Source organism: Tiliqua scincoides, chromosome 8 (assembly GCF_035046505.1).
Source record: "Tiliqua scincoides isolate rTilSci1 chromosome 8, rTilSci1.hap2, whole genome shotgun sequence".
NCBI lineage: Eukaryota > Metazoa > Chordata > Lepidosauria > Squamata > Scincidae > Tiliqua > Tiliqua scincoides.
Genome location: NC_089828.1, coordinates 32,825,088 through 32,850,182, shown reverse-complemented (window position 1 = coordinate 32,850,182; position 25,095 = coordinate 32,825,088). Strand labels below are relative to the sequence as shown.

The window sequence follows — 25,095 nt, the reverse complement described above, 5'->3', positions numbered from 1 at the left end:
TGTTTTATATGCTGAAACATGAAAGAACCTGGTGTTTCTAGCTGAAACAAGCAAATTACTACTGTTGGTACAGAACACACACAACCAATGAGAATAAAATGTTCAAGTTACCGTTGACATAGAGACTGTATCTTTCAAAGTGGTAGGGTCCCATGCTGCTAAATCTGTTTGTCAAATTAACTAACTCATGATACACTTTGACTCGTTCGAACACAGGTGTGGTGGCATTCTTCCTGTAAGTGCAAACCCAGTCCATTCCAGTTTCATCTCCATTTCTCACAGGTCTGGGAAGAGAAGGAAAGAGAATGTTCCATGGAATGTTCAGAATAGGCCTGAAAAGGGGGGGGGGAGGAGATGACCAGAGCAGACCTTTTCCATAGGTCTGGGAAAGAAGAGACAATGTTCAGTGGAATGTTCTGGCCAAGACAAAAAGGTAGGCAAGAGCATCACCACCCTCTGCTTGGGAGATAACAACAGCAGAAATTTGGAAGACCTACCTCAGATCTGTCACTTGGCATCCCAAATACGCTGGGCCAATACTGGTTTTGACAAGATTTCTGCCAAGCTGAGAAAGAAAAGAAACACTCAGCATATAAACGCAACAGAAAATTTGCCTTCATTGTAATAAGGGGTAGATATGTGGAAGTGAAATGAGCACACACACTTCACCTGTTTACCCTGCTTCCTTCTTCCCCCCCCCCCACTGCTGTTTGTCTGACAGTGTCTGTGTCACTTTGTCTGTGTCAAAGTGTAGATTCTGAGAACCTTGGAGAAGATACCTGTCTTTTTGCTCTATGTAAAGTGCCATGTATGCGCAAATATGCACAATGTTCATATATGCACATTGATTGTGCGCATATAATTTAAGATGAATAATTATATGAACTTTTACTCAGATTTTATGTTTCATCACAGAAAATTGATATGAACTGGAATGGGGTGATAGTTACCAGAGTGGTAAATGTTCTCTCTGTAGAATTGAAAATCTTTGAATGGCGAGTCCTCATGTCTTCCTGGAATTTGAGGTTGGTCACAGTGAAATTCAGAGTGAAATCTCCAAGGATTGGGGCTGCTGTTGTAGTTGGTGAAACAGCTGGAATAAAATAGAAAATGAAATGGTTATGATGTTGATGCTCCAGAATTCAATTCTGAAGTATTTCTTGTGTTAATTTCATATAAGTGGGTTTTTTGTGTGTTTTTCTATTATGGACACTCATTAACAATTTAAAGATGACACTTACTTGGTTCTGCAGGCATTTCATTGTAACCTGAGAAGAAACATAAAAGATATTTCTTGGTGAAACAGCAACAAACCTGGTGTTCCTAGCTGAAACTAGTAGATGAAAAAACAGGATTCCAATTATTCCAGCTTGGTATTCCAGAAATGACATCTAGTGTAGTCATTCACCCACTTCCCCAAAAAACCCATGCACAATTACCAAAGACACTCGCCTATAAGTCAATCTCACAGATAAGCTGAGGGCAGGTTTTGAGTAAAAAAAATCATGGAATATTCTATGACCCTTGGACAAGTCAGGGGTTAAACTTAGGGGGGTGTCTGTATAGTTCTGACTGATTTTACCCAAGGCCAGATCCTGAAAAATAACTTACCACTAATTGTTAACTAAGAACTGTACAGTTTCTAATTTGTTAAAAACATAGTAAAAGATCATAAGATACATTTTTATTCTTTTTAAATTCTGGTCTTCACCACCTTTTTGTAAACACTATCCATGCACTGTAAACAACATACCAGTAGAACAGTGGTTCCCAACCTGGGATTCATGTACTCCCAGGGACACTCAACAGGACCTTTAGGGGTACTTGAAAAAGAATGGCATAATGGCAGAAAAAGGCAAGTCGTGCTCCAGAATGCTTTGCAGGGCCAGCAAGGCAGGAAGGAAGTGAGTTGGCTGTGAAAGCCCCACCAATAGCTAGTTTTTGGTCATCAATTCATCTATGAACCAGTGATTGAAAACCAGCACAGTAAAAAAGTTGAAACATAATATGGAAAGTAATCAATCACCCAGAATTTCTCAGCACACTTCTGGTGCAAAACAGTGCAAAGGCAGAGTCTTCTGTTCTTCAAACAGATAAAAAGAGAAAACACTGTGATGAATACATGAAGTCTGGGCTTTCATATAGAGATGAGGGCTTGTATTATTAATTACAAACATTTTGCTAATATGAAGGGTACAATTTATGGAAATGGGCTGCCAAGGGATATGCAAGTGAAAAAGTTTGGGAACCACTGCAGGAGATCCATGAATCAAATCCACCTTTAAGGTGTCTGGTGTGTTAAGCCAGAAGCTCTACATACAACATACAACCCATAACACATAACTGAGAGTGTGCAATTCAATTCACAGCAGAGCAGCTGCATATATTTGCAACCCTTTTAGCTCAGAAGTAGACCCACTGCTTTCCATGGGTGTTATTCTTAAGTAATGGTGAATTGAATTGTAGCCTGGGACTTTGCTTCAAATGGAAAGGAGGATCCCATCCTGGTGTTGAAAAAAACATCTCTGCTAAACAGAACCAGGCTGCAACAGCATTTGCAAAATGGAACAGAGGAGAATAAAAGGTTAACTTTGGCTGGAATTTCCCTGTGAAGTTACTATAGAAACTAATCTCTGCATTAGAAACTTTTCAGAGTTGAAAAGCTCTGCCCTCTGATTGACCCGGAGATAAGGCAAAGTGATAATTGGAGCTTGATTACTTGGCAAAAATTTTAAGTACTATAGGCGAGTATCTATAGTATCTACGGTATTTTAACTTATTTGAGTCATCTACAGCTAAGTAACAAAGACAACAAGCAAAACATACTGATAAATACATAAAAATATAGTTATACCAGGGTTATACCAGGTCATATAAAGTCATATAAAGTTATACCAGGGTTTTTAAAAACACCTTACAAACTCATTAGAAGTAAAACTCATACTCTCTGGAAATCCTCAAATGGAAGGTCCACATAAAGAGATCTCTTATAGCTCTAATGGTAGTATTGAGGCTCACTGGCCAACAGACAAGCTACATATGACACTTACAGCTGACTAGTGTAAAATGTTTAGATTACCATTGACATAGAGACTGTATTGTTCCAAACTGTAGGGTTCCATCTTGGTGAAGTTCTTTGTCATGTTAACTAACTCATGGTACACTCTGACTCGGTTGAACATGGGAGTGGTGGAGTTCTTTCTGTAACTGCAGATGGCATCCATTCCAGTTTCATCTCCATTTCTTACAGATCTGGGAGAGAAAGCAAGAGAGAGAGAGAGAGAGAGAGAGAGAGAGAGAGAGAGAGAGAGTATTAAATGGAACACTCTGGACATGTCAAAAAGGTGGGCAGGGCAGAGGACATCACTGTCCTCCACATGGGGAGATGACCAGAACAGAAATGTTAACATAGTTCTGGAAGACGTACCTCAGATCTGTCACTTGGCATCCCAAATATACTGGGCCAATACTGGTTTTGACAAGTTTTCTGCCAAGCTGAGAAAGAATGAACACTGAATATATGAACGTGACCAAAAACACCATAACACCAAAACCCTCACCATAACTAGGATTATGTATGTGAAACTAAAACAAGCACATATAATTCCCCTGTTTTCTCCACCTCCATCTCCATTGTCTGCCTTATGTCAATATCCATATTGTAAAAACCTCAGAAGAAGCAGCTCTCTTCTATCTCTAGGTAAAGTGCCATGCACACTGATGGCGTTCTATATACATAATTATAATATTAATAAATATAATTATTATTAACATTCAACATTTCATCAGAGACAATTGATACCAACTGGAATGAGGTCATTGTTACCAGAGTGGTGAGCGTTCTCTCTGTGGAATTGAAAATCTTTGAATGGGGAGTTCTCATCTCTTCCTGGAATCTGAGGTTGGTCACAGTGAAATTCACAGTGAACTCTTCAACTTCAAGAGTTGGGGTTGCAGTTGTAGTTGGTGAAACAGCTGGAAGAAAATGGAAAGCAAAATGGCTGCCATATTGATGCTTCACTGTTCATTTTTTGAAGTATGACTTCTTTTGTTTGGTTCCATATAATGTTTTTCTGTGAAGGACACTCAATAACAATTTTAAGATGACACTTACTTGGTTCCGCTGGGGTTTCATTATAACCTAGGAAAAAGAAAAAGACATTTCATGGTGAAAAAGCAAAGATTTTGGTCTTCCTAGCTGAAACTAGCAGATAAAAACACAGGATTCCAATGATCCTTGGTTTGTGCCACAAGAATGTCATCGAGTATGGACTGTAAATTATGCACAATTCTTCCTATTATTTTTATTCTTCATTGACATATCTTTATAGTCCAATCCTATTCAAATTTCCTGACGAAGTAGCCACACCAGTGCACACTGCATCTAGTGTGTGTGTGTGTGTGGGGGGGGGGACCAAAAGTCTCCGCAGTAACCTTTTAAGCTCCACTTAGCAGAAGAATTAATCTAGATCAGGGGTATCAAACATAAAGCCTGCAGGCTGGATGCAGTCCTTGAAAGCTCTTTATCCAGGCTTGGGGCTCTCTTAGCACCACCATCATCTGCTCTCAGCTGCTGAGCAGTACTGAGGTGTCATTCTTGAAAGGGCAGCCCACATAATAATCTGGTTTTCTCATATATTGAAAATATGATCAAGATTTGCATATTTTATCTTCTGTCATTTGCAGCTAATAAGTTGTTAAGTATGAAAAAGTGCTTATTTTTGTCATTACCTACATAATGACATCACTTCCTGCTTAATGACATCACTTCTGGACCTCAGCAGACATCATGAATGCTATTCAGCCCTCTGTATTAAATGAGTGACATCCCTGATCTAGACAGCTTCAAATAATGAACCCTGATATCACTTGGAGATTTGGCTCTACTGATAACCCTTGGTATAACTGGCCAACAGCGAAGTTTCCACTGCTAAACAGAATGCACACAACCAATTAGTATAAAAAGATTAGGTTACCATTGACATAGAGACTGTATCTTTCCAAGTTGTAGGGTCCCATCTTGGTGAAGTTGTTTGTCATGTTAACTAACTCATGGTATACTTTGATACGGTCGAACACAGGTGTGGCTGAATTCTTCCTGTAAGCGCAGATGGCATCCATTCCAGTTTCATCTCCATTACTCACAGGTCTGGGAAGAGAAGGAGAGAGAATATTCCATGGAATGCTCTGAACATGACAAAGTGATAGGCGAGAGTAGAAGACATCATTGTCCTCTACATGGGGGTGACCAGAGCAAAAATGTTAACATAGTTCTGAAAGGCCTACCTCAGTTTTGTCACTTGGCATCCCAAATACTCTGGGCCAATACTGCTTTTGATAAGATTTCTGCCAAGCTGAGAAAGAAATGTAACACTGAATATATGAACCCAACAGAAGACACGCCCTTACTGTAACTTCCATGTTACTAGAAAAAAAATCACATGGACTTCTCAAGTTCACTTCTACCTCCATTCCCTTTCCCCTTCCTTCTGGCTTTCTGCTTTGTGTCAATATCTAGACAGAATTACTATTATTTCTATCATTATTATTAATTGAAATTTAATAAGTGACTATTGACACAAACTGGGAAAGGGCCTTCATTACCAGAATAGTGAGTGTTTTCTCTGTAGAATTGAAAATCTTTGAATGGGAAGTTCTCATCTCTTCTTGGAATCTGAGGTTGGTCACAGTGAAATTCACAGTGAACTCTTCAATGGGAAGGGTTGGGGTGGCAGTTGTAGTTGGCAGAACAGCTAAAAAAAAAGGAAAACAAAATGGCTGTTGTATTGATGCTTCACTGTTCACTTTTTGAAGTACGATTTCTTTGGTTTGGTTCCATATATCTCTTTTGCTCTATGTTTTTCTGTGATGGACACTAATTAACAATTTTAGGATGACACTTACTTGGTTCTGCTGGGGTTTCATTATACCCTAGGAAAAAAGAGAAAGGTATTTCTTGGTGAAAAAGCAAAGATCCTGGTCTTCCTAGCTGAAACTAGCAGATAAAAATACAGAGTTTCAACGATCGATTTGTGGTGCAGGAATGTCAAGTATGAACAATGAAAATACAGGCGGACCCTCGCTATTCATGAGGATTCCGTTCCTGGAACTCTCATGAATACCAAATTTTGTGTGAAACCAAGTCATGCAAATTTCAGGGTCCACTGAGCTTGGAACATAACTGAAGCCATGCTCCGGTCATGTCTGGAGCTGTTCTGAGGCCTGTGGAGGCTGCATGCAGTCTCAACAGGCCGCAGAGTGGCATCCGGAGGTCCTAGAAGGACACTTCTGGTTTTTCGAAAGTGTCTTCTAGGTCCTTCAGAGGCTTTCTGAGGCCCGTGGAGGCTGTGCACAGAAGAGCCTCCAGAGGCAAATGGAGCACAGGTCCAGTCCCATCTGGAGGCTTCAGGTTGGGCCGAATGTGGTTCAACGGGGGTCGGGAGGATCCACGTTGAGCCACATCCACAGATGGAAAATCCGCAGATAAGTAGGCTCAACCTATAATGTACAATTCTTCCTATTAATTTTATTTTTCATTAACATGTCTTTATAGTCCAATCCTATGTAAATCTCCCTTATTATGTAGCCACAGCAGTAGATTGCATGCTACATCCAGCTGGGGGGCAGTCGGGAGGTCTCCTCAAGGACCATATAAGCTCCATTTCACAGAACAATTAATCAGAACATCTGGAAAGTTTCAAATGAAAGGAATTCAGTTCTACATAACAAACACTCATATCTCTTGAAGTTTTGGCTTTAATGATAACCTTGGTGTAATTGGCCAACAGTGAAATTTCCACTCTCTACACAGAATGCACACAACCAACTAGTATAAAAAGACTAGGTTACCGTTGACATAGAGACTGTATCTTTCCAAGTTGTAGGGTCCCATCATGGTGAAGTTGTTTGTCATGTTAACTAACTCATGGTACACTTTGACACGGTCGAACACAGGTGTGGTTGAATTCTTCCTGTAAGTGCAGATGGCATCCATTCCAGTTTCATCTCCGTTACTCATAGGTCTGGGTAGAAAAGGAAAGACAATATTCCATGGAATGCTCTGTACATGAAAAGAGATGGGCGAGAGTGGAGGATATCATTGTCCTCCACAGGTTGGATGATCAGGGCAGAAATGTTAACATAGTTCTGAAAGGCCTACCTCAGATTTGTCACTTGGCATCCCAAATACTCTGGGCCAATACTGCTTTTGACAAGGTTTCTGCCAAGCTGTGGAAGAAACATAATACTGAATACATGAACCCAACAGGAAACACTCCCCCACTATAGCTAGGCTGAAGTACATATTACTGAACATAATCACGTATAGCTCTCAAGCTTTCTCCAACCCCTTCCTTCCTGTTTTCTGCTTTGTGTCAATATCTAGACAGAATTACTATTATTATTACTATCATTATTATGAATTGACATTTAATCAGTGACTATTGAAACAAACTGGGAAAGGGCCATCGTTACCAGAGTGGTGAGTGTTTTCTCTGTAGAATTGAAAATCTTTGAATAGGGAGTTCTCATCTCTTCCTGGAATCTGAGGTTGGTCACAGTGAAATTCACTGTGAAGTGTCCAATGGCAAGACTTGGGGTTGCAGTGGTAGTTGGTGGAACAGCTGGAATAAAATGGAAAACAAAATGGTTGTCACATTGATAATCTATTTTTTAACTCTTTAAATACAACTCCTTTTGTTTTGTTTCCCCATAATTTATACATTTATTTAAAATATTTCTATCTTACATTTTGCCCATGGTACTGAAGGTGGCTAAAAATATTTTAAAAATACAAGAAATATAAATACTAGAAACCAGAATTAAAACTTTGCAACAATAAAAGAAACAGATACAAAATAAGACAATAGACAAAAACATGCATTTTGACAAAATAGACAATTTTGTAGACAATTGTGAGTGCAATCCTTGGCTTGGCACTGTGGCTTTGTGCTGCCGCGCACTGTTGCAAATGTGCTGTAAGGCATGTTTGCGAGCCTCACTGTCGGGTTACTGCCTGGGCTAGCGCTGGGCTAGTATGGTGGTCTCATGGACTGCCGAGCCGCGGCACGGTAAGTGGGGGTGGGGAGGGGGCAGGGAGGAGGCGTTCAAGGGAGGGGGAGGCAGGCAGGGGGTGGAGAGAGGGCGAGGCGGAGGCATGACGGAGAGGCGGGGCGGAGAGGCGGGGGGCAGCTCAGGATTGGGCTGTGAGTCTACAATATACAAAAAATGCTTTTTTTATAGCCAAGATAATCCACTATACCCCCCCAAAAAAACCCCAGATAAACCCCCCCCCCAAAAAAACCCCCCAAAACACCAAAAAACCCAGACAGTAGCATAAATCATTAACAGCCGAATCCTAACATGCTGGAACAGGCAGGCCTGCACTGTATCCAGTGAAAGTTTCAGGCAGCGAAAGGCTCAGTCAGCAGCAAGGGGAAACTTTTCTCCTTCATGTGGGGAGAGCCACTACAATCCCAATGAGGCTACTCGGATCTGCGCCACCTCAGGAGGGACTGCCCTGGGCTGTCCAGGAACAGGGTTAGGATCCATCATAACTGCTGGATCCTGGCCCGTCCCCCGCTCCCCACCCCCCAGGAACGCCCGCTGTCCGTCCTCCCCATCCCGAAACGCCTCCCTCCTGCCACCTCCCCGCCCTCCCCATGCCCTCCCAGACCCTTGCGCTGATCGAGCTCAGCCGTCCCTGGAGCTTGTGTTGGTGCGGTAAGGCCAACGTACATCTCTGCGCTAGCCTATCTTCCCCTAGAGTGGCACAAAAGTGGTTGACGGCACTTTTGCAACACTCCTGGGCCAGCAAAAGGGATAGCATCAGCCCATGGCACAGTTAGGATTGCACCCTAAGGACTCAATCATTTCTAGCTTTCCAGCCACAGTGCAACCCTGAGGTAAGCAAACAAATATTCCCTTAGCTTGAGGAGGCCTCTGTGACTGCCCCCCCCCCACCTCAGGATGCATGCCTGCATCGGCACTGGAAAGTTGAGTAGGATTGGGCCCTAATACATGGCAAGATAAGACTAGCATAAAAAAATGGAACAGCACATAGTAGAAGCAGCCATAAACAAATGTGAAGAATGCTTAGATGACACTTACTTGCTACTGCTGGGGTTTCATTATAACCTAGGAAAACAAAAGATATATTTCATGGTGTAACTGTGAAGATTCTACTAGCTGAAACTAGTAAAAAAAATGCAGGGTTCCAATGATCCTAGGTTTGTGTCTCAGGATTAGCATCTAGTTTGGCCATTCACAACTGAAAACCAGGATAATTCTTGTAATTACTTTCATTCTTCATTAAGATATTATTCCTCCTTCTTAAAGGCAGCAAGCAAGACATATTGATAACTACATAAAATCAGATGTCATATAAAATCACACCAGTGGCCCAGTACTATCCAGGAGTGGGCTGGCAAGCAAAATAATTTAAGACAGCAGAACACAGTTGCATCAGCGCTGAGGGAATTAGGTAGGATGGGGTTGCAAGTTTATTTCAAAGACCTTATAAGCTCTACTTAACAGAAAAACTGAACATAGTACAGTAATGGCTTGAATGGTGTGGGAGGATACTTTCCCTGAAAGTTGAGTGTCATGTGAAACTGCACAACTGGAGACACTGCCAGTCTAATAGGTAAGGAATAGGTCTTGATTGGCCCAGAAAGCACTGTTCCTAATGGTTAGCATGACTGTCAATCATGCTAGGACTAAGACTATTGCAATAAATCACTACTAAATGAAGTAGTATGGAAGGCATGACTATATCTGGAACACTTCAAATGGAAGGCACTCAGTTCTGTATAATGAACCCTCTATTTCTGCAAGCTAGGGCTCTAAGGATTGTAAACCCATAGTACCCTTCTCTGGCTTGATCCAACAGTCCTTAAGCTAATTGATCCAAAATTCCCCAACCACCTGAGGGAACTGGTAGCCTGATGGATCAGCTGATTAGCCAGGTTCTCAGATGCAGGTGACCCTGACAGTAGGGAGTGAGCCCTGATAAAAGGGCTTGTCCTTCTCCCTTGACTGGGAGCTCAGAGCCTCTTCTCCTCGCAGGCAAAGTCTTCTCAGAGCTTGTGGGTGAGCGAGACGTTTTCCCTCACTCCAAATGGTGTCAACCACTCTTGCTTCTCCCCCGATTTCTCCTTTCTTGCCCTGCTTCGGGGTTTCCTTCTTGAAAGAAAGACACTCCCCCCTTGAAGAACATCTTAATGCCCTTCCTGCCTTCCTCTTAACCTACCTTCCTGTTCCCTCTATCTCTTCCACTGCTCGTCACCTCATGACACATTTCCCTTACTCCCATTACTCCCTCACTCCATTACCATTTCCCTTACTCCCAGTACTCTTCTCATTCATGTTTGTGGCCATCCACAGCAGAGCCCTGCAAGCCTCACATTGATGAAACTCTTGCATCCTGCACCTTCTCCATGCTCCACTCTTTTGCCTCTTTCCCTGCCCCCTCCCCTTGATTCCCTGCCTGTTTTAAAAGGGTGGTGCTGGCACTGAGCTGCCAGTCATCCCAGCTGATGACTAGCCAGAGAGCTGGTACTCTGCGCCAGACTAGAAGTACATCACCACTAACCGATTCCAGGGCAACCTGAAAAGAGTTTCATCAATGTGAGGCTTGTAGGGCTCTGCTGTGGACGGCCACAAACACCCCCAATCAACCAGAAAAAATGTTTACGTTACCATTGACATAGAGACTATATCTTTCCAAGCTGTAGGGTCCCATCTTGGTGAAGCTGTCAGTCATGTTAACTAACTCATGGTACACTTTGACTCGGTCGAACACAGGTGTGGTGGCGTTCTTCCTGTAAGTGCAGACTGCATCCATTCCAGTTTCATCTCCATTATTCACAGGTCTGGGAAGAGGAAGAGAGAGACTGTCCATGGAATGTTCTGATCAGGACAAAGAGGTGGGCAAGGACAGAAGAAATCATTGTCCTCTGGATGGGAGATGACCACAGCAGAGATGTTAACACAGATCTGGAAGGCCTACCTCAGATTTGTCACTTGGCATCCCAAATATGCTGGGCCAATACTGGTTTTGACAAGTTTTCTGCCAAGCTGAGAAAGAAAAGAAAAGTTGAACTTATGAACCCAGAAAACTTAGCCCTCACTTTCACTGTAAATGATTAAGGAATTGTAATTGAAATAAAATAATTGCATACAGTTCCTATGTTTACCCCATCTCCATTGCCTTTCCTTGCCCCTATTCTCTGCCTTGTGCCAATATGTAGATTGCAAAAAGGTTTTTAAATATAAAAACATATATGATGTGTGTTTGTTGGGGGGGGGGGGGAGAGACAGAGAGAGAGAGAGAAAGAGAGAGAGAGAGACCATTGTAATATCGAGGATTATAACACTTAAAAATTCAGCATTGCATCATGGAAACTTGACACAAGTGGACATTGTTACCAGAGTGATGAGTGTTCTCTCTGTAGAACTGAAAATCTTTGAATCGGGAGTTCTCATCTCTTCCTGGAATCTGAGGTTGGTCACAGTGAAATTCACAGTGAACTCTCCAACGGCAGGAGTTGGGGTTACAGTGGAAATTGGTGGAATAGCTACAATAAAATAGGAAACAAAATGGTTTGTCAAGTTGATGTTATACTGTTCAAGTTTTGAAGTACAATTTCTTTTGTTACATTCCATATAAGCGGTTTCCTTTGTGTTTTTCTGTTATGAAAATTTATTAACAATGTAAAGATGACACTTACATGGTTCTGTAGGGGTTTCATTATAACCTGGGAAAAATAACAAGAGGCATATCATGACCAAATTCAAAGATCCTGATGTTTCTAGCTGATGCTAGCACATAAAAACAGAATTCCAATGGTCACCCCTATGTGCCTCAGGAATGGCATTAAGCATGAACATTCACAACAAAAACTATGCACACTCTTGCAATTATTTCTATTCTTCATTAAAATATTTTTAGTCTGCCTTCAACTAAGACTCAAAGACATACTGATAAATAGTAGATGTCATATAAATGCATCCCAGATTGTTCACAAGACCTTATAAGCCTCACTTAGCAGAACTCGTAATACTATCTTGATATTTTCATATGGAAGGGATTCAAGTCCACATATAGAATCCTCCTGTTTTTTGACAATAGGGTACTAATAATAGCTTTGGGGCTGACTGGTCAACAGCCAAACTACCACTGTTAGAACAGAACACAAACAACCAACAAGAATAAAATATTCAGGTTACCGTTGACATATAGACTGTATCTTTCCAAGCTGTAGGGTCCCATCTCGGTGAAAGTGTTTGTCATGTTAACTAATTCATGGTATACTTTGACTCGGTTGAACATGGATGTGGTGGCATTCTTTCTGTAGGTGCAGATGGCGTCCATTCCAGTTTCATCTCCATTTCTCACAGGTCTGGGAAGAGAAAGAGAATTCCATATGATATGGAATGTTCTGAACAGAAGATGGGGAAGAATATCACCATTCTCTGGATGGAAGATGAGCCAGAGCAGAAACGTTAACACAGTTCCAGAAGGCCTACCTCAGATTTGTCACTTGGCATCCCAAATATGCTGGGCCAATACTGGTTTTGACAAGATTTCTGCCAAGCTGTGGAAGAAACATAATAGTGAATACATGAACCCAACAGAAACCCCCACTATAGCTAGGCTGAAGTACATATTACTGAACATATGGAGGCTAAGCTGAGAAAGAAAAGGAACACTCAAAAGATGAACTCAACAGAAAACTTAGCTCTCACTCCCATTGTAACTAAAGTTTTTGTAACTGAAATAATCAAATACGTTTGACCTGTTAGCCCCACCTACATTCCCTTCCCCTGCCCTGTGTTCTTCCTTGTGCCAATATGCAGGTTGTAAGAACCTCAGAGCAGGAATCTCTCTCACTACACTAGGTAATATGCTATGCACATTGATGGTGCCATATACAAAAAGTAGGTTATTGTAATATTAATAATTAAAATAATATTTTTTTAAATTCAACACTGCATTACAGACACTTGACACCAACCAGAACTGGGCCATCATTACCAGAGTGATGAGCGTTCTCTCTGTAGAATTGAAAATCTTTGAATGGGGAGTTCTCATCTCTTCCTGGAATATGAGGTTGGTCACGGTGAAATTCACAGTGAACTCTTCAACTTCAAGAGTTGGGGTTGCTGTTGTAGTTGGTGGAACAGCTGGAATAAGATACAAAATGGCTGTCATGTTGATGCTCTACTGCTCAATTTGAAGTACTGTTTTTTGTGTTGGTTCCATGTAAGTTTTGTCCTTTGTATTTTTGGACATGGACATTAAAAATTTAAAAATGACACTTACTTGGTTTTGCAGGAGTTTCATTATAACCTAGGGGGGGAAAAACAGATATTTCTTAGTTTAACAGCAAAGATTGTGGTGATTCAAGCTAAAACTAGAAGAAAACCCCACAGGACTGAAATTATACTTAGTCTGAGTCTCGGCATTGACACCTAGTACAAATTCCCTTGTGGCGATGCAGCAGTGCTGGTGCAGGTTACACTGCACCCCATGGGGCATTTTTGGCTGCTGGAGGTCTCCTATGGGTTAGGGGACATTTGTCACTTTGCCCCAGGGTAAGCACTAGCAGCTGCAATGGGTGCAGTTTGTGCAAGTTCAAGTTTATTCGTGCAGGCAGATCAGGCCTGAGAAGGGGGTTTTCATTTAGCATGTGCTGCCGCCACTGAACCTGTCCCCATCCCAGACCCACCCCAGCCACCCCTGTCCATATATTCCTTTAGTCTGTCTTCAACTAACCATTGAAGACAGCAAACAAGATTCTTTAAGAAATGTACAACTCTTCCTAATGGAAAAATGAATTATATTACCTTGAAATTTTCAAATAAAAGCCATTCAGTTGTCCATAAAGAACCCTCACAACTATGGACATTATAGCTCACACAAAAGGGCTGTGCCTGATTGGCCAAAATCTGCATTACTACTGCAGCTGCATTACTACTACTACTACTACTACTACTACTACTACATTATTAGTAGCTGCATTACTAATGAACAACACATACATACAGTGTTTATCTATATACATCACCTGGGAATGTGCAGAATATGCACTGCCACACTCTTCCTTAAGACAGTCACTTTTCTCAAAAATACTAATTTGGTTTCCCTTCAAATTCTTAGGTAGTTATTTTGAGAAGAATTTTGAAATCTACTTAGAATGTACCTATTTCATATTTGATAGCCAGCCCAAATACTTGGAAACCACTCAATTACCATCAACATAGAGGCTGTATCTTTCCACAGTGTAGGGACCCATGTTGCTGAAATTGTTTGTCTGGTTCACAATTTCGTGGTACACCTTGACTCGGTCAAAGAGAGGTGTAGCAGAGTCATTTCTGTAAGTGCAGACAGCGTCCACTCCGGTTTCCTCTCCATTATTCACAGGTCTGACCAGAGAGGGGAGAACGTTAAATGAAGAGGGAGAAAAAGAGAAAGAAAGAAATCCATTTTTTCTGAGCAAGAAACAGCTAGAGCTGACATGTTTACGGACACGTGTAAGGCCTACCTCAGAGTCATCACCTTGCAACCTACATATGCTGATCCAATACTGCTGTTGCGGAGAATTCTGCTGAGCTGTCAACACAAGGACACCATCAGTCTGGCGAAACGACAGTGAACACCATTACATAGCACATGTAATTCAAACCATTCTTACCAGAGAAATGAGACTTCTCTCTGTAGAATTGAAAGCCTTTGAATCAGGCGTTGCCATCTCTTCCTTGTATTTCAAGTTGGTTACAGTGAAATTCACAGTAAAATGTTCAACCGCTGGTGTTGGTGTTTGGATTGTAGTTGGCAGAACAGCTAGAACAGAGCGAGAACACGACAACCATTGTATTGACCTTCTCTTCTCTTATAATCTGTCCATTATCATACTATCCAAAGCGTCCTCTCTCCTATGTTTTCAGTAATGGAGACAAATTAATATCTTTAATATATCACTTACTTGTTTCCAGAGGGGCTTCATGATAACCTAGGGAAAGGAAAATAGTTGCTAGTGAGATAAGCAAGACAGTAATATTGACAGAGAAATTGGTGGAGAAATACATGAATTTTGATACAGATTTCATACACCGTCATCTCTTTATGGTTCTAACCAATATGGTTGACATTGCCACAGAGGCTGTGCCACCTATTGCCTTACTATTACACAACACACATATGCAGAGTCCATCTATATAAATCATCTTGGGTTGTGGTTCATAAACCTTTGACTGTCATGATCCATCTTGTCCATGGTGGGTTACAACAACACAGTCATACTGGGCTCGCAGCCCACTACATTGGCCTCCACAGACCCCAGAATGCCTCATAGATGTGACCAGAAGTCATGGGAACTACCCAGAACTGGAAGGAATTTCTGGTTGCTTCCATGAGGCATTCTTGGGCTTGTAGAGGCCAATGCAGTGGGGCAAAGGCCTGGCAAGCGCAGGAATTGACTCCAGAAGTTCTCAGAAAGGCTTTGTGGTGGAGCATTGAGTATGAGGTCGCAACCCACAGTTTGGGAAATGCTAATCTGGGGATGTGCAGAACATTCCCTTCCCCCTGCTCGAGACAGTCAATTCTCTCATATATACTAATTTGGTTTCCCTCCAAATTCTCAGGCATTGCTTTTCAGAGAAACCCTGAAATCTTCTTACAATGAACACATTTCTAATTTCATCACCAGACCTAATAAGTCCTTGGAAAGCACTTGATTACCATTGACATAGAGGCTGTATCTTTCCAAGGTATAGGGCCCCATCTTGCTGAAATCATTTGTCTGATTCACTATTTCATGGTACACCTTGACTCGATCAAAGGGGGTTGTGATAGAATCATTTCTATAAGTGCATACAGCATCCATTCCAGTTTCCTCTCCATTTCTCACAGGTCTGAAAGGAAACAGGGAAAATGTTAAATGGAATGGGTAAGAATGAAAGGATGAAGGAAAATAAGACAGAAAGAAAATCATCATTTCTGAGCAAGAGTCATCTGGAGCTGACATATTTACAGACGTGTAAGGCCTACCTCAGAGTCGTCACCCTGCACCCTACATATGCTGATCCGACACTGCTATTGCGAAGAATTCTGTCAAGCTGCCAAAACAAGAACAGCAGTCTGTCAAAATCACAGGAAACTTCATCCCATGGTGCAGTGGTTCACAAACTGTGGGTTGGGACCCAATTTTGTGTGGTTCATGAATGTGATCGGGCAGATTAGGCCAAGTGCATCAAAGGTTAAACAACCTGCCACTTGGGGGGAGCACTGCTGCCCAATTACCATTCTAGCCACACCCCTTGGCATTTATAAATCAGACAGCAGCTTCTAGGGACTCTAAAATGTTGTTGAACCAATGACATAGTGCATATAATTTAAACCAACACAATAGGAACCATTCTTACCAGGGAAGTGAGACTTTTCTCTGTAGAATTGAAAGCCTTTGAATTGGGTGTTGCCATCTCTTCCTTGTATTTCAAGTTGGTTACAGTGAAATTCACAGTGAACTGTTCAACCGCTGGTGTTGGTGTTTGGGTTGTAGTTGGCAGAACAGCTAGAACAGAGTGAGAACACGACAACCATTGTAGTGACCCTCTCTTCTCTTATAATCTATTATCAAAATATCCATTGCCTCTTTCTGCCTACGGTTTTGGTAATGGAGAGGAAATAACCTCTTTACATATCACTTACTTGTTTCCAGAGGGACTTCATGATAACCTGGGAATAGGAAAAAAGGAAAAGGTTTGTGAGATGGGCAAGACAATAATATTGACTCTAAAATTGGTGGGGAAACACATAAAATTTGATACAGATTTCACGCATGGTTCTAACTTTATGGTTAGCATTGACACAGAGGCTGTGCCACCCACTGCACTACTACTACACAACATACCCGTACAGGGTCCATCTATATAAATCATCTGGAGACGTTCAGAACATGCCCTGTCCCATTCCTGCTTGAGACAGTCACTTCTCTCACATTTACAAATTTGGTTTCTCTCCAAGTTCTCAGGCATTTTTCCTTAAGAAGAATCTTGAAATTTACTTAGAATGACACTATTTCAAATTTCATTACCAGTTCTAATAAGTATTTGAAAATCAGTGGTTAACCAGTGATGTGCATCAAGGGAGATAGTCTCATCAGAGTCAATAAATTTAAAAAAAACAAAAACACATGGACCTAACATTGAAAAAAAAAGTTCTTGCTTTTCCATGCTGCTTCTTTCTTCGCTAGCACAGTCAATGAGATTAAGCTGCACATGCACCAATTATTATAATACACAAGGAAGCAGCCAGCAGCCACTGTAATGATGGCTAGCTTCCAATGAAAAAAACCTGTAGTGTTCCTGTGTCAGTAATTTCTAGGGAGGCAGCAGGAAAAGTTGTCTCTAGCAGGGTAGGCTGTTATTGTTGGCATCTTCTAAAAAATAAAAGCAGGGTGGCTGGCTTCCAATCAAAAAACAGCAGAATGCCTGCATCAGCAAGATCTGAGAAGGCAGCATGAAGCGTTGCCTCAGCTCTTCTTAAAAAAGTCATGAAAAAAAAGTACAAAGTCTGCACAAATGACCACTCTGTATAGCACCAGGAGAGGCAGCTTTTTGTTGCCTCAGGGGGTGCGTTGCTGAGCTCTTTATAGATCCGAATGGGGAACAAAGAGGTGAGTTTTTAAAAAAAAATTATTTCCAGAGTGGGGGAGATAGTATTTCAGACACTGAGCTTTAATTATTTCCAGGTGAGAGAGAGAGAGAGAGAGAGAGAGAGAGAGTTTCAGAGACTGTGTTTCATTTATTTATTTAATATTTATTTATTTATTTCCAGAGGTGAGGGAGTATATGTTTCAGAGACTGAGCTTAAGGGGGGAGGGAGAGAGGAGTGTGTATTGCCTCCCAAGGCTTGGACCTCACTGCACATAACTGTGGCTTAATATTGACAAAGATGCTGTATTGCAATATGCATTTCTACTACACAGCAAAATGTGACACATGCATACAGAGTCTATCATTTTAAATTGTTTAGAGATCTGCAGAACATTCCCTGCCTTTCTCTGCTCTGCATATGTTGATGCATGCCACATCAGTCCACTCCTGCTTGATAATATTCATTTGGTTTATTTCAAAATTCTCAGACACTTTTTCTTGAGTAGAGTCTTGAAATCTACTTAAGAATATCACAAGCCCTAATAAGTTCTTGGAAACCACTTGATTACCATTGACATAGAGGCTGTATCTTTCCAAGGTATAGGGCCCCATCTTGCTGAAATCATTTGTCTGGTTCACTATTTCGTGGTACACCTTGACTCGATCAAAGGGGGCTGTGATAGAATCATTTCTATAAGTGCATACAGCATCCATTCCAGTTTCCTCTCCATTTCTCACAGGTCTGAAAGGAAACAGGCAAAATGTTAAATGGAATGGGTAAGAATGAAAGGAAGAAGGAAGAAGGAAAGACAGAAAGAAAATAATCATTTCTGAGCAAGCGTCATCTGGAGCTGACATATTTACAGACGTGTAAGGCCTACCTCAGAGTCGTCACCCTGCACCCTACATATGCTGATCCAACACTGCTATTGCGAAGAATTCTGTCAAGCTGCCAAAACAAGAACAGCAGTCTGTCAAAATCACAGGAAACTTCATCCCATAGTGCAGTGGTTCACAAACTGTGGGTTGGGACCCAATTTTGTGTGGTTCATGAATGTGATCGGGCAGATTAGGCCAAGTGCATCAAAGGTTAAACAACCTGCCACTTGGGGGGGAGCACTGCTGCCCAATTACCCTTCTAGCCAACCCGCTTGGCATTTATAAATCAGACAGCAGCTTCTAGGGACTCTAAAATGTTGTTGAACCAATGACATAGTGCATATAATTTAAACCAACACAATAGGAACCATTCTTACCAGGGAAGTGAGACTTTTCTCTGTAGAATTGAAAGCCTTTGAATTGGGTGTTGCCATCTCTTCCTTGTATTTCAAGTTGGTTACAGTGAAATTCACAGTGAACTGTTCAACCGCTGGTGTTGGTGCTTGGGTTGTAGTTGGCAAAACAGCTGGAACACAGGGAGGAAAGAACAACCATTGTACTGACCCTCTCTTCTCTTAAACTCTGTCCATTATCATCATATTCATTGCCTCTTTCCCCCCACAGTATCTTTAACATATCACTTACTTGTTTCCGGAGGGACTTCATGATAACCTAGAAAAAGGGGAAAAGTTACTGGTGAGATAGCTAGGACAGTAACATCGGCAATGAAATTGGTGGGGAAATGCATGAAATTTGATACAGATTACAAACACTATCATAAACGTATAGTTCTACTGACATGGTTGGCGTTGTTACAGAGGCTGGGCCACATGCTGCTTTATTACTATACAGCACACACACACATACAGAGTCCATCTATATAAATCATCTGAGGATGTGCAGAACTTGGTCTGCCCTGTTCCTGCTCGAGAAAGTCACTTTTCTCATACATACGAAATTAGTTTCCCTCCAAATTTTCAGACATGTCTTGTTGGGACAAGTCTTGAAATCTTCCTACAATGACACATTTTCAAACTTCAGGACCAGCCCTAATAAGTGCTTGCGTTACCATTGACATAGAGGCTGTATCTTTCCAAGGTGTAGGGCCCCATCTGGCTGAAATCATTTGTCTGCTCCACTATTTCACGGTACACCTTGACTCGGTCAAATACAGGCGTGGTGGAATCATTTCTGTAAGTGCAGATGGCATCCATTCTGGTTTCCTCTCCATTTTGCACAGGTCTGAGGAGAGAGGGAGGATGTTAAATGGAACATTCTGAACTGATCAGATAATTCAACAAGAGAGAAAGAAGCCTGCTTTTCTGGCTAAGAGATTGCTACAGCTGAAAATTTTACAGACATGGGGGATGCCTACCTCAGAGCTGTCACCGTGCATTCCACATATGATGATCCAACACTGCTATTGTGGAGAATCTCATCAAGCTGTGAAAAAAGGAGAGAACCCATCTGTCACAGCAATAAGAAACACTTTGCAAAAGCTTCAAACCCCTGGAACCATACCTACCAGGGACGTGAGCGTTTTTTCTGCAGAATTGAAAATTTCTGAATCAGGAGTTGCCATCTCTTCTTTGTACCTGAGGTTGGTTATGGTGAAATTCAATGTGAAATGTTCAACTGCTGGTGTTGGTGTTGGTGCTGGTGTTGTAGTTGGGAAAACAGCTGAAATAGAATGAAAATAAAACCATTGCACTGACACTCTCTTCTCTTAAAGCCTATCCATTATCAAACACATACATTGCCTCTTTTCCCCTACAGTTTTGGTGACAGACGCTAATTAAGATCTTTTACAGAAAACTTACTTGTTTCCAGAGGGGCCTCGTGATAACCTAGGAACAGGAGAGGTAGCGGTAGTTAGATATCCACAAGAATAATATCCATCTAAGATTGGTGGGGCATGCATGGCTTTTGAAGCCGATATTCATGCTGAATCCACCCGTTCAGTTTACAAACTGCATGATTACTGTTAATATAGAGGCGGTGACACGATCTGCATTTCTACTACGCAACCAAATGTGACAACAGGCATATAGAGCCTATCCATTTACATTTTTTAAAGATCTGCAGAACATTTCCTGCCATGCTATACCATGCCATGCCCCGTCCGCTATGCTGCACCCCACACCAATCCAGCCAGGAATTTCATTTCTCTCCTAAATGCTCATTTGGTTTCCTTTGGTATACTCATTTGATTTCCTTCAAAGTTCTTATACATTTCTTCTTGAAAGTAGCACTGAAATATTTTTAAGACATTTTTCAAATTTCAGGACCAACCCAAATAGGAACTAGGAAACCACTTAATTACCGTTGACATAAAGGCTATATCTTTCCAAAGTGTAGGGCCCCATCTCACTGAAATTGTTTGTCTGGTTCATTATTTCATGGTACACCTTGACTCGATCAAAGGGAGTTGTGATAGAGTCATTTCTATAAGTGCAGACAGCATCCATTCCAGTTTCCTCTCCATTTCTCACAGGTCTGAAAAGAAAGAGGGAACATGTTAAATGGAATGGGTTAGAATGAAAGATAGATAAGAAGATAGATAGAAGAAGAAAAGAAAGTTAGAAAAAAATCATTTTTGAGCAAGAGTCATCTGGAGCTGACACATTTACAGATGTGTAAGGCCTACCTCAGATTTGTCACCTTGCAATCTACATATGCTGATCCAACACTGCTATTGCGGAGAATTCTGTCAAGCTGTCAAAACAAGGAGACCATCAGTCTGTTGAAACAACAGGGGACACCATTCCATATATAATTCAAACTGTTCATACCAGGGAAGTGAGACTTTTCTCAGTAGAATTAAATGCCTTTGAGTTGGGTGTTGCCATCTCTTCCTTGTATTTCAAGTTGGTTACAGTGAAATTCACAGTGAAATGTTCAACCACTGGTGTTGGTGCTTGAGTTGTAGTTGGCAAAACAGCTGGAACAGAGAAAAGAACAACCACTGTATTGACCCTCTCTTCTCTAAAAATCTGTCCATTATCTTAATATTTTTTGCCTCTTTTCCCCCATAGTATCTTTAACATATCACTTACTTGTTTCCAGAGGGACTTCATGATAACCTAGAAAAAGGGGAAAGTTGCTGGTGAGATAGCTAGCAGTGCATATTGGCACTGAAATTGGTGGGGAAATGCATGAAATTTGATACAGATTATAAACACTATCATAAACGTATAGCTCTACCAACGGGGGTGGCATAGTCACAGAGGCTGGGCCACGTGCTACTTTATTACTAAACACCACACACACACACATAGAGTTCATCTGGGGATGTTCCTGCTCGAGAAAGTCACTTCTCTCATACATACTAATTTAGTTTCCCTCAAAACTCTCAGACACATCTTGTTGGGACAAGTCTTGAAAGCTTCCTACAATGACACATTTTCAAATTTCAAACCAGCCCTAATAAGTACTTGAAAATTACTGGGTTACCATTGACATAAAGGCTGTATCTTTCCACGGTGTAGGGCCCCATCTCGCTGAAATCATTTGTCTGGTTCACAATTTCGTGGTACACCTTGACTCGATCAAAGAGAGGTGTGGTAGAGTCATTTCTGTAAGTGCAGACAGCATCCATTCCAGTTTCCTCTCCATTTTTCATAGGTCTGACAAGAGAGAGGGAGAATGTTAAATGGAGGGGGAGAGAAAAAGAGGAAGAAAGAAGTCAATCTTTTCTGAGCAAGAAACTGCTAGAGCTGACATGTTTACAGACATGTGTAAGGCCTACCTCAGAGTCATCACCTTGCATCCTACATATGCTGATCCAATACTGCTGTTGCGGAGAATTCTGCTGAGCTGTCAACACAAGGACACCATCAGTCTGGCGAAACGACAGTGAACACCATTACATAGCACATGTAATTCAAACCATTCTTACCAGAGAAATGAGACTTCTCTGTGTAGAATTGAAAGCTTTTGAATCAGGAGTTGCCATTTCTTCCTTGTATTTCAAGTTGGTTACAGTGAAATTCACAGTGAAATGTTCAATCGCCGGTGTTGGTGTTTGGGTTGTAGTTGGCAGAACAGCTAGAACAAAGTGAGAACACAACAACCATTGTATTGACCCTCTCTTCTCTTAAAGTCTGTCCATCCATCAAAATATCCCCCTACTGTTTCAGTAATAGAGAGGAACTAATATCTTTAATATATCACTTACTTGTTTCCAGAGGGACTTCATGATAACCTGGAAAAAGGAGAAAGTTGCTAGTGAGATAGCCAGAACAATAATATTGACACTGAAATTGGTGTGGAAACACATAAAATTTGATACAGGTTTCATACACTATCATCTCTTTTTGGTTTAACCCTCATTGTGGGCATTGACACAGAGGTTGTGTCACCTGCTGCACTACTACTACACAACAAACGCATACATTGTTCAGCTACGTAAATCATCTGGGGATGTGCCAGAACCTGCCCTGTCCAGTGGTGCCCTCCCCTGCTGTGCCCACTGCAACCCACCTTGTTCTCCCTGGTGGGATGCGAACTGATGGTCAACGCTCCCCACCCTAAGCCTTTCTTGGAGCCATCAAGGTTGCTTCCAGGTTTTGCCAGGTCTGCAACCCAATCCATTGGCCTCTGAGGGACCCAGAATCTCTCTCAGGCGGTACCAGAAGTTACTTCTGTTTCCTGGAAGCAACTTCCAGTTTACTTCTATGTTGCTTCTTCAACTTCCAGTCACTTCTGCAAGGCATTCTGGGCCCTGTGGAGATCAATGGAGTGGGCCACAGGCCCAGTGTGACCCAGAAGCAGCCTCCAGAGTCTCCCAGAAAGGCTTTGCAGCAGAGCACTGAGCATGAGGTCACCACTGACTAAACATCAGGTTGCAATCCACCAGTGTTTCCTGACCCACAGTCAGGGAAATGCTGATCTAGGGATGTGTAGAACATGCCCTGCCCCACTCCTACTCAATAAAGTCACTTCTCTCATACATACTAGTTTGGTTTCCCTTCAAATTCTCACAAACATCTTCTTGAGATGAGCCCTGAAATCTTCTTTCAATGACACTTTTTCAGATGTCAGGACCAACCCTAATAAGTAATTGATTACCATTGACATAAAGGCTGTATCTTTCCAAGGTGTAGGGCCCCATCCGGCTGAAATCATTTGTCTGCTCCACTATTTCATGGTACAACTTGATTCGGTCAAAGAGAGGTGTGGTGGAATCATTTCTGTAAGTGCAGATGGCGTCCATTCCGGTTTCATCTCCATTTTTCACAGGTCTGACAGGAGAAAGAGGGAGGATGTTAAATGGAACATTCTGAACTGATCAGAGAAGTGGGCAAGAAGCCTGCTTTTCTGGCCAAGAGATGGCTGCAGCTGAAAATTTTATAGACATGGCGGATACCTACCTCAGAGCTGTCACCTTGCATTCCACATATGATGGTCCAATACTGCTATTGTGGAGAATCTCATCAAGCTGTAAAAAAAAGGAGAGGATGAGTCAAAGTAGCAAGGCAGGTATATGCATGCTGCATACAATTCAAACCACTAGATGCCATACTTACTAGGGAAGTGAGTATTTTCTCTGTGGAATTGAAAGTTTCTGAATTGGGAGTTGCCATCTCTTCTTTGTACTTGAGGTTGGTTATGGTGAAATTCACAGTGAAATGTTCAACTGCTGGGATTGGTGTTGGTACTGGTGTTGTAGTTGGGAAAGCAGCTGGAGTAGAATGAAAATAAAACACTTGCATTGACATGCTCTTCTCTTAAAGCCTATCCATTATCAACACATGCATTTCCATTTTTCCCCGTACAGTTTTGGTGACAGACACTAATTAAGAACTTTTACAAAAAACTTACTTGTTTTCAGAGGGGCCTCGTGATAGCCTAGGAATAGGAGAGGTAGTGGTAGTTAGATAACCACAAGAATAAAATTCACACTGAAACTGGTGGAAACATGCATGGCTATGGAAACAGATATTAATGCTGAAATCACCCATCCTGTTTACAGTCTGCATGGTGACCACTGACACCATCTGCATTTCTAGTCCACAACAAAACGTGACACATACATACAGAGCCTATCTATTTACATTACTTAGAGATCTGCAGAACATTCCCTGCCATGTCATGCCCCACCATCCATACTGCCCCCCACACCAATCCAACCTTGTCTGAGCATTTTTACTTCTTTCCTGATTATTTATTTGGTTTCCTTCAAAATTCTTAGACACTTCTTGAGAGAAGTTCTGCAGTTTACCTACTATGACATTAATTCAAATTTCAGGATCAGCCATATTAAATACAAGGAAACCACGTGATTACCATTGACATAGAGGCTGTATCTTTCCAAGGTGTAGGGTCCCATGTTGCTGAAATCGTTTGTCTGGTTCACTATTTCATGGTACACCTTGACTCGGTCAAAGGGAGTTGTGGTAGAGTCATTTCTGTAAGTGCAGACGGTGTCTATTCCGGTCTCCTCTCCATTTTTCACAGGTCTGACAGGAGAGAGGGAGAATGAGAAAGAAAGAAAGAAAGAAAGAAAGAAAGAAAGAAAGAAAGAAAGAAAGAAAGAAAGAAAGAAAGAAAGAAAGA

The 25,095-nt window shown here is 41.6% G+C and overlaps 1 protein-coding gene across 1 annotated transcript in view; it reads right to left on the bottom strand.

The window, feature by feature from the left end:
• The window catches only part of MUC16 (mucin 16, cell surface associated), a gene marked incomplete at its 5' end in the record, with an annotated part of 70,528 nt that overhangs the window by 24,739 nt on the left and 20,694 nt on the right, over positions 1–25,095 (bottom strand). Inside the window, 47 exons of the mRNA XM_066635578.1 lie at positions 1,242–1,268; positions 3,080–3,252; positions 3,428–3,495; positions 3,827–3,975; positions 4,115–4,141; positions 4,977–5,149; positions 5,287–5,354; positions 5,605–5,753; positions 6,850–7,022; positions 7,160–7,227; positions 7,474–7,622; positions 10,699–10,871; positions 11,009–11,076; positions 11,428–11,576; positions 12,229–12,401; positions 12,666–12,691; positions 13,037–13,185; positions 13,325–13,351; positions 14,255–14,427; positions 14,547–14,614; positions 14,697–14,845; positions 14,988–15,014; positions 15,743–15,915; positions 16,052–16,119; positions 16,426–16,574; positions 16,712–16,738; positions 18,228–18,400; positions 18,540–18,607; positions 18,915–19,063; positions 19,183–19,209; positions 19,607–19,779; positions 19,913–19,980; positions 20,063–20,217; positions 20,358–20,384; positions 20,861–21,033; positions 21,185–21,252; positions 21,330–21,478; positions 21,594–21,620; positions 21,991–22,163; positions 22,286–22,353; positions 22,436–22,584; positions 22,715–22,741; positions 23,608–23,780; positions 23,910–23,977; positions 24,066–24,220; positions 24,361–24,387; positions 24,826–24,998. Of these exons, the coding sequence (XP_066491675.1) occupies positions 1,242–1,268; positions 3,080–3,252; positions 3,428–3,495; positions 3,827–3,975; positions 4,115–4,141; positions 4,977–5,149; positions 5,287–5,354; positions 5,605–5,753; positions 6,850–7,022; positions 7,160–7,227; positions 7,474–7,622; positions 10,699–10,871; positions 11,009–11,076; positions 11,428–11,576; positions 12,229–12,401; positions 12,666–12,691; positions 13,037–13,185; positions 13,325–13,351; positions 14,255–14,427; positions 14,547–14,614; positions 14,697–14,845; positions 14,988–15,014; positions 15,743–15,915; positions 16,052–16,119; positions 16,426–16,574; positions 16,712–16,738; positions 18,228–18,400; positions 18,540–18,607; positions 18,915–19,063; positions 19,183–19,209; positions 19,607–19,779; positions 19,913–19,980; positions 20,063–20,217; positions 20,358–20,384; positions 20,861–21,033; positions 21,185–21,252; positions 21,330–21,478; positions 21,594–21,620; positions 21,991–22,163; positions 22,286–22,353; positions 22,436–22,584; positions 22,715–22,741; positions 23,608–23,780; positions 23,910–23,977; positions 24,066–24,220; positions 24,361–24,387; positions 24,826–24,998 (5,093 nt within the window). The remainder of the gene's footprint in view (positions 1–1,241; positions 1,269–3,079; positions 3,253–3,427; positions 3,496–3,826; positions 3,976–4,114; positions 4,142–4,976; positions 5,150–5,286; positions 5,355–5,604; positions 5,754–6,849; positions 7,023–7,159; positions 7,228–7,473; positions 7,623–10,698; positions 10,872–11,008; positions 11,077–11,427; positions 11,577–12,228; positions 12,402–12,665; positions 12,692–13,036; positions 13,186–13,324; positions 13,352–14,254; positions 14,428–14,546; positions 14,615–14,696; positions 14,846–14,987; positions 15,015–15,742; positions 15,916–16,051; positions 16,120–16,425; positions 16,575–16,711; positions 16,739–18,227; positions 18,401–18,539; positions 18,608–18,914; positions 19,064–19,182; positions 19,210–19,606; positions 19,780–19,912; positions 19,981–20,062; positions 20,218–20,357; positions 20,385–20,860; positions 21,034–21,184; positions 21,253–21,329; positions 21,479–21,593; positions 21,621–21,990; positions 22,164–22,285; positions 22,354–22,435; positions 22,585–22,714; positions 22,742–23,607; positions 23,781–23,909; positions 23,978–24,065; positions 24,221–24,360; positions 24,388–24,825; positions 24,999–25,095) is intronic.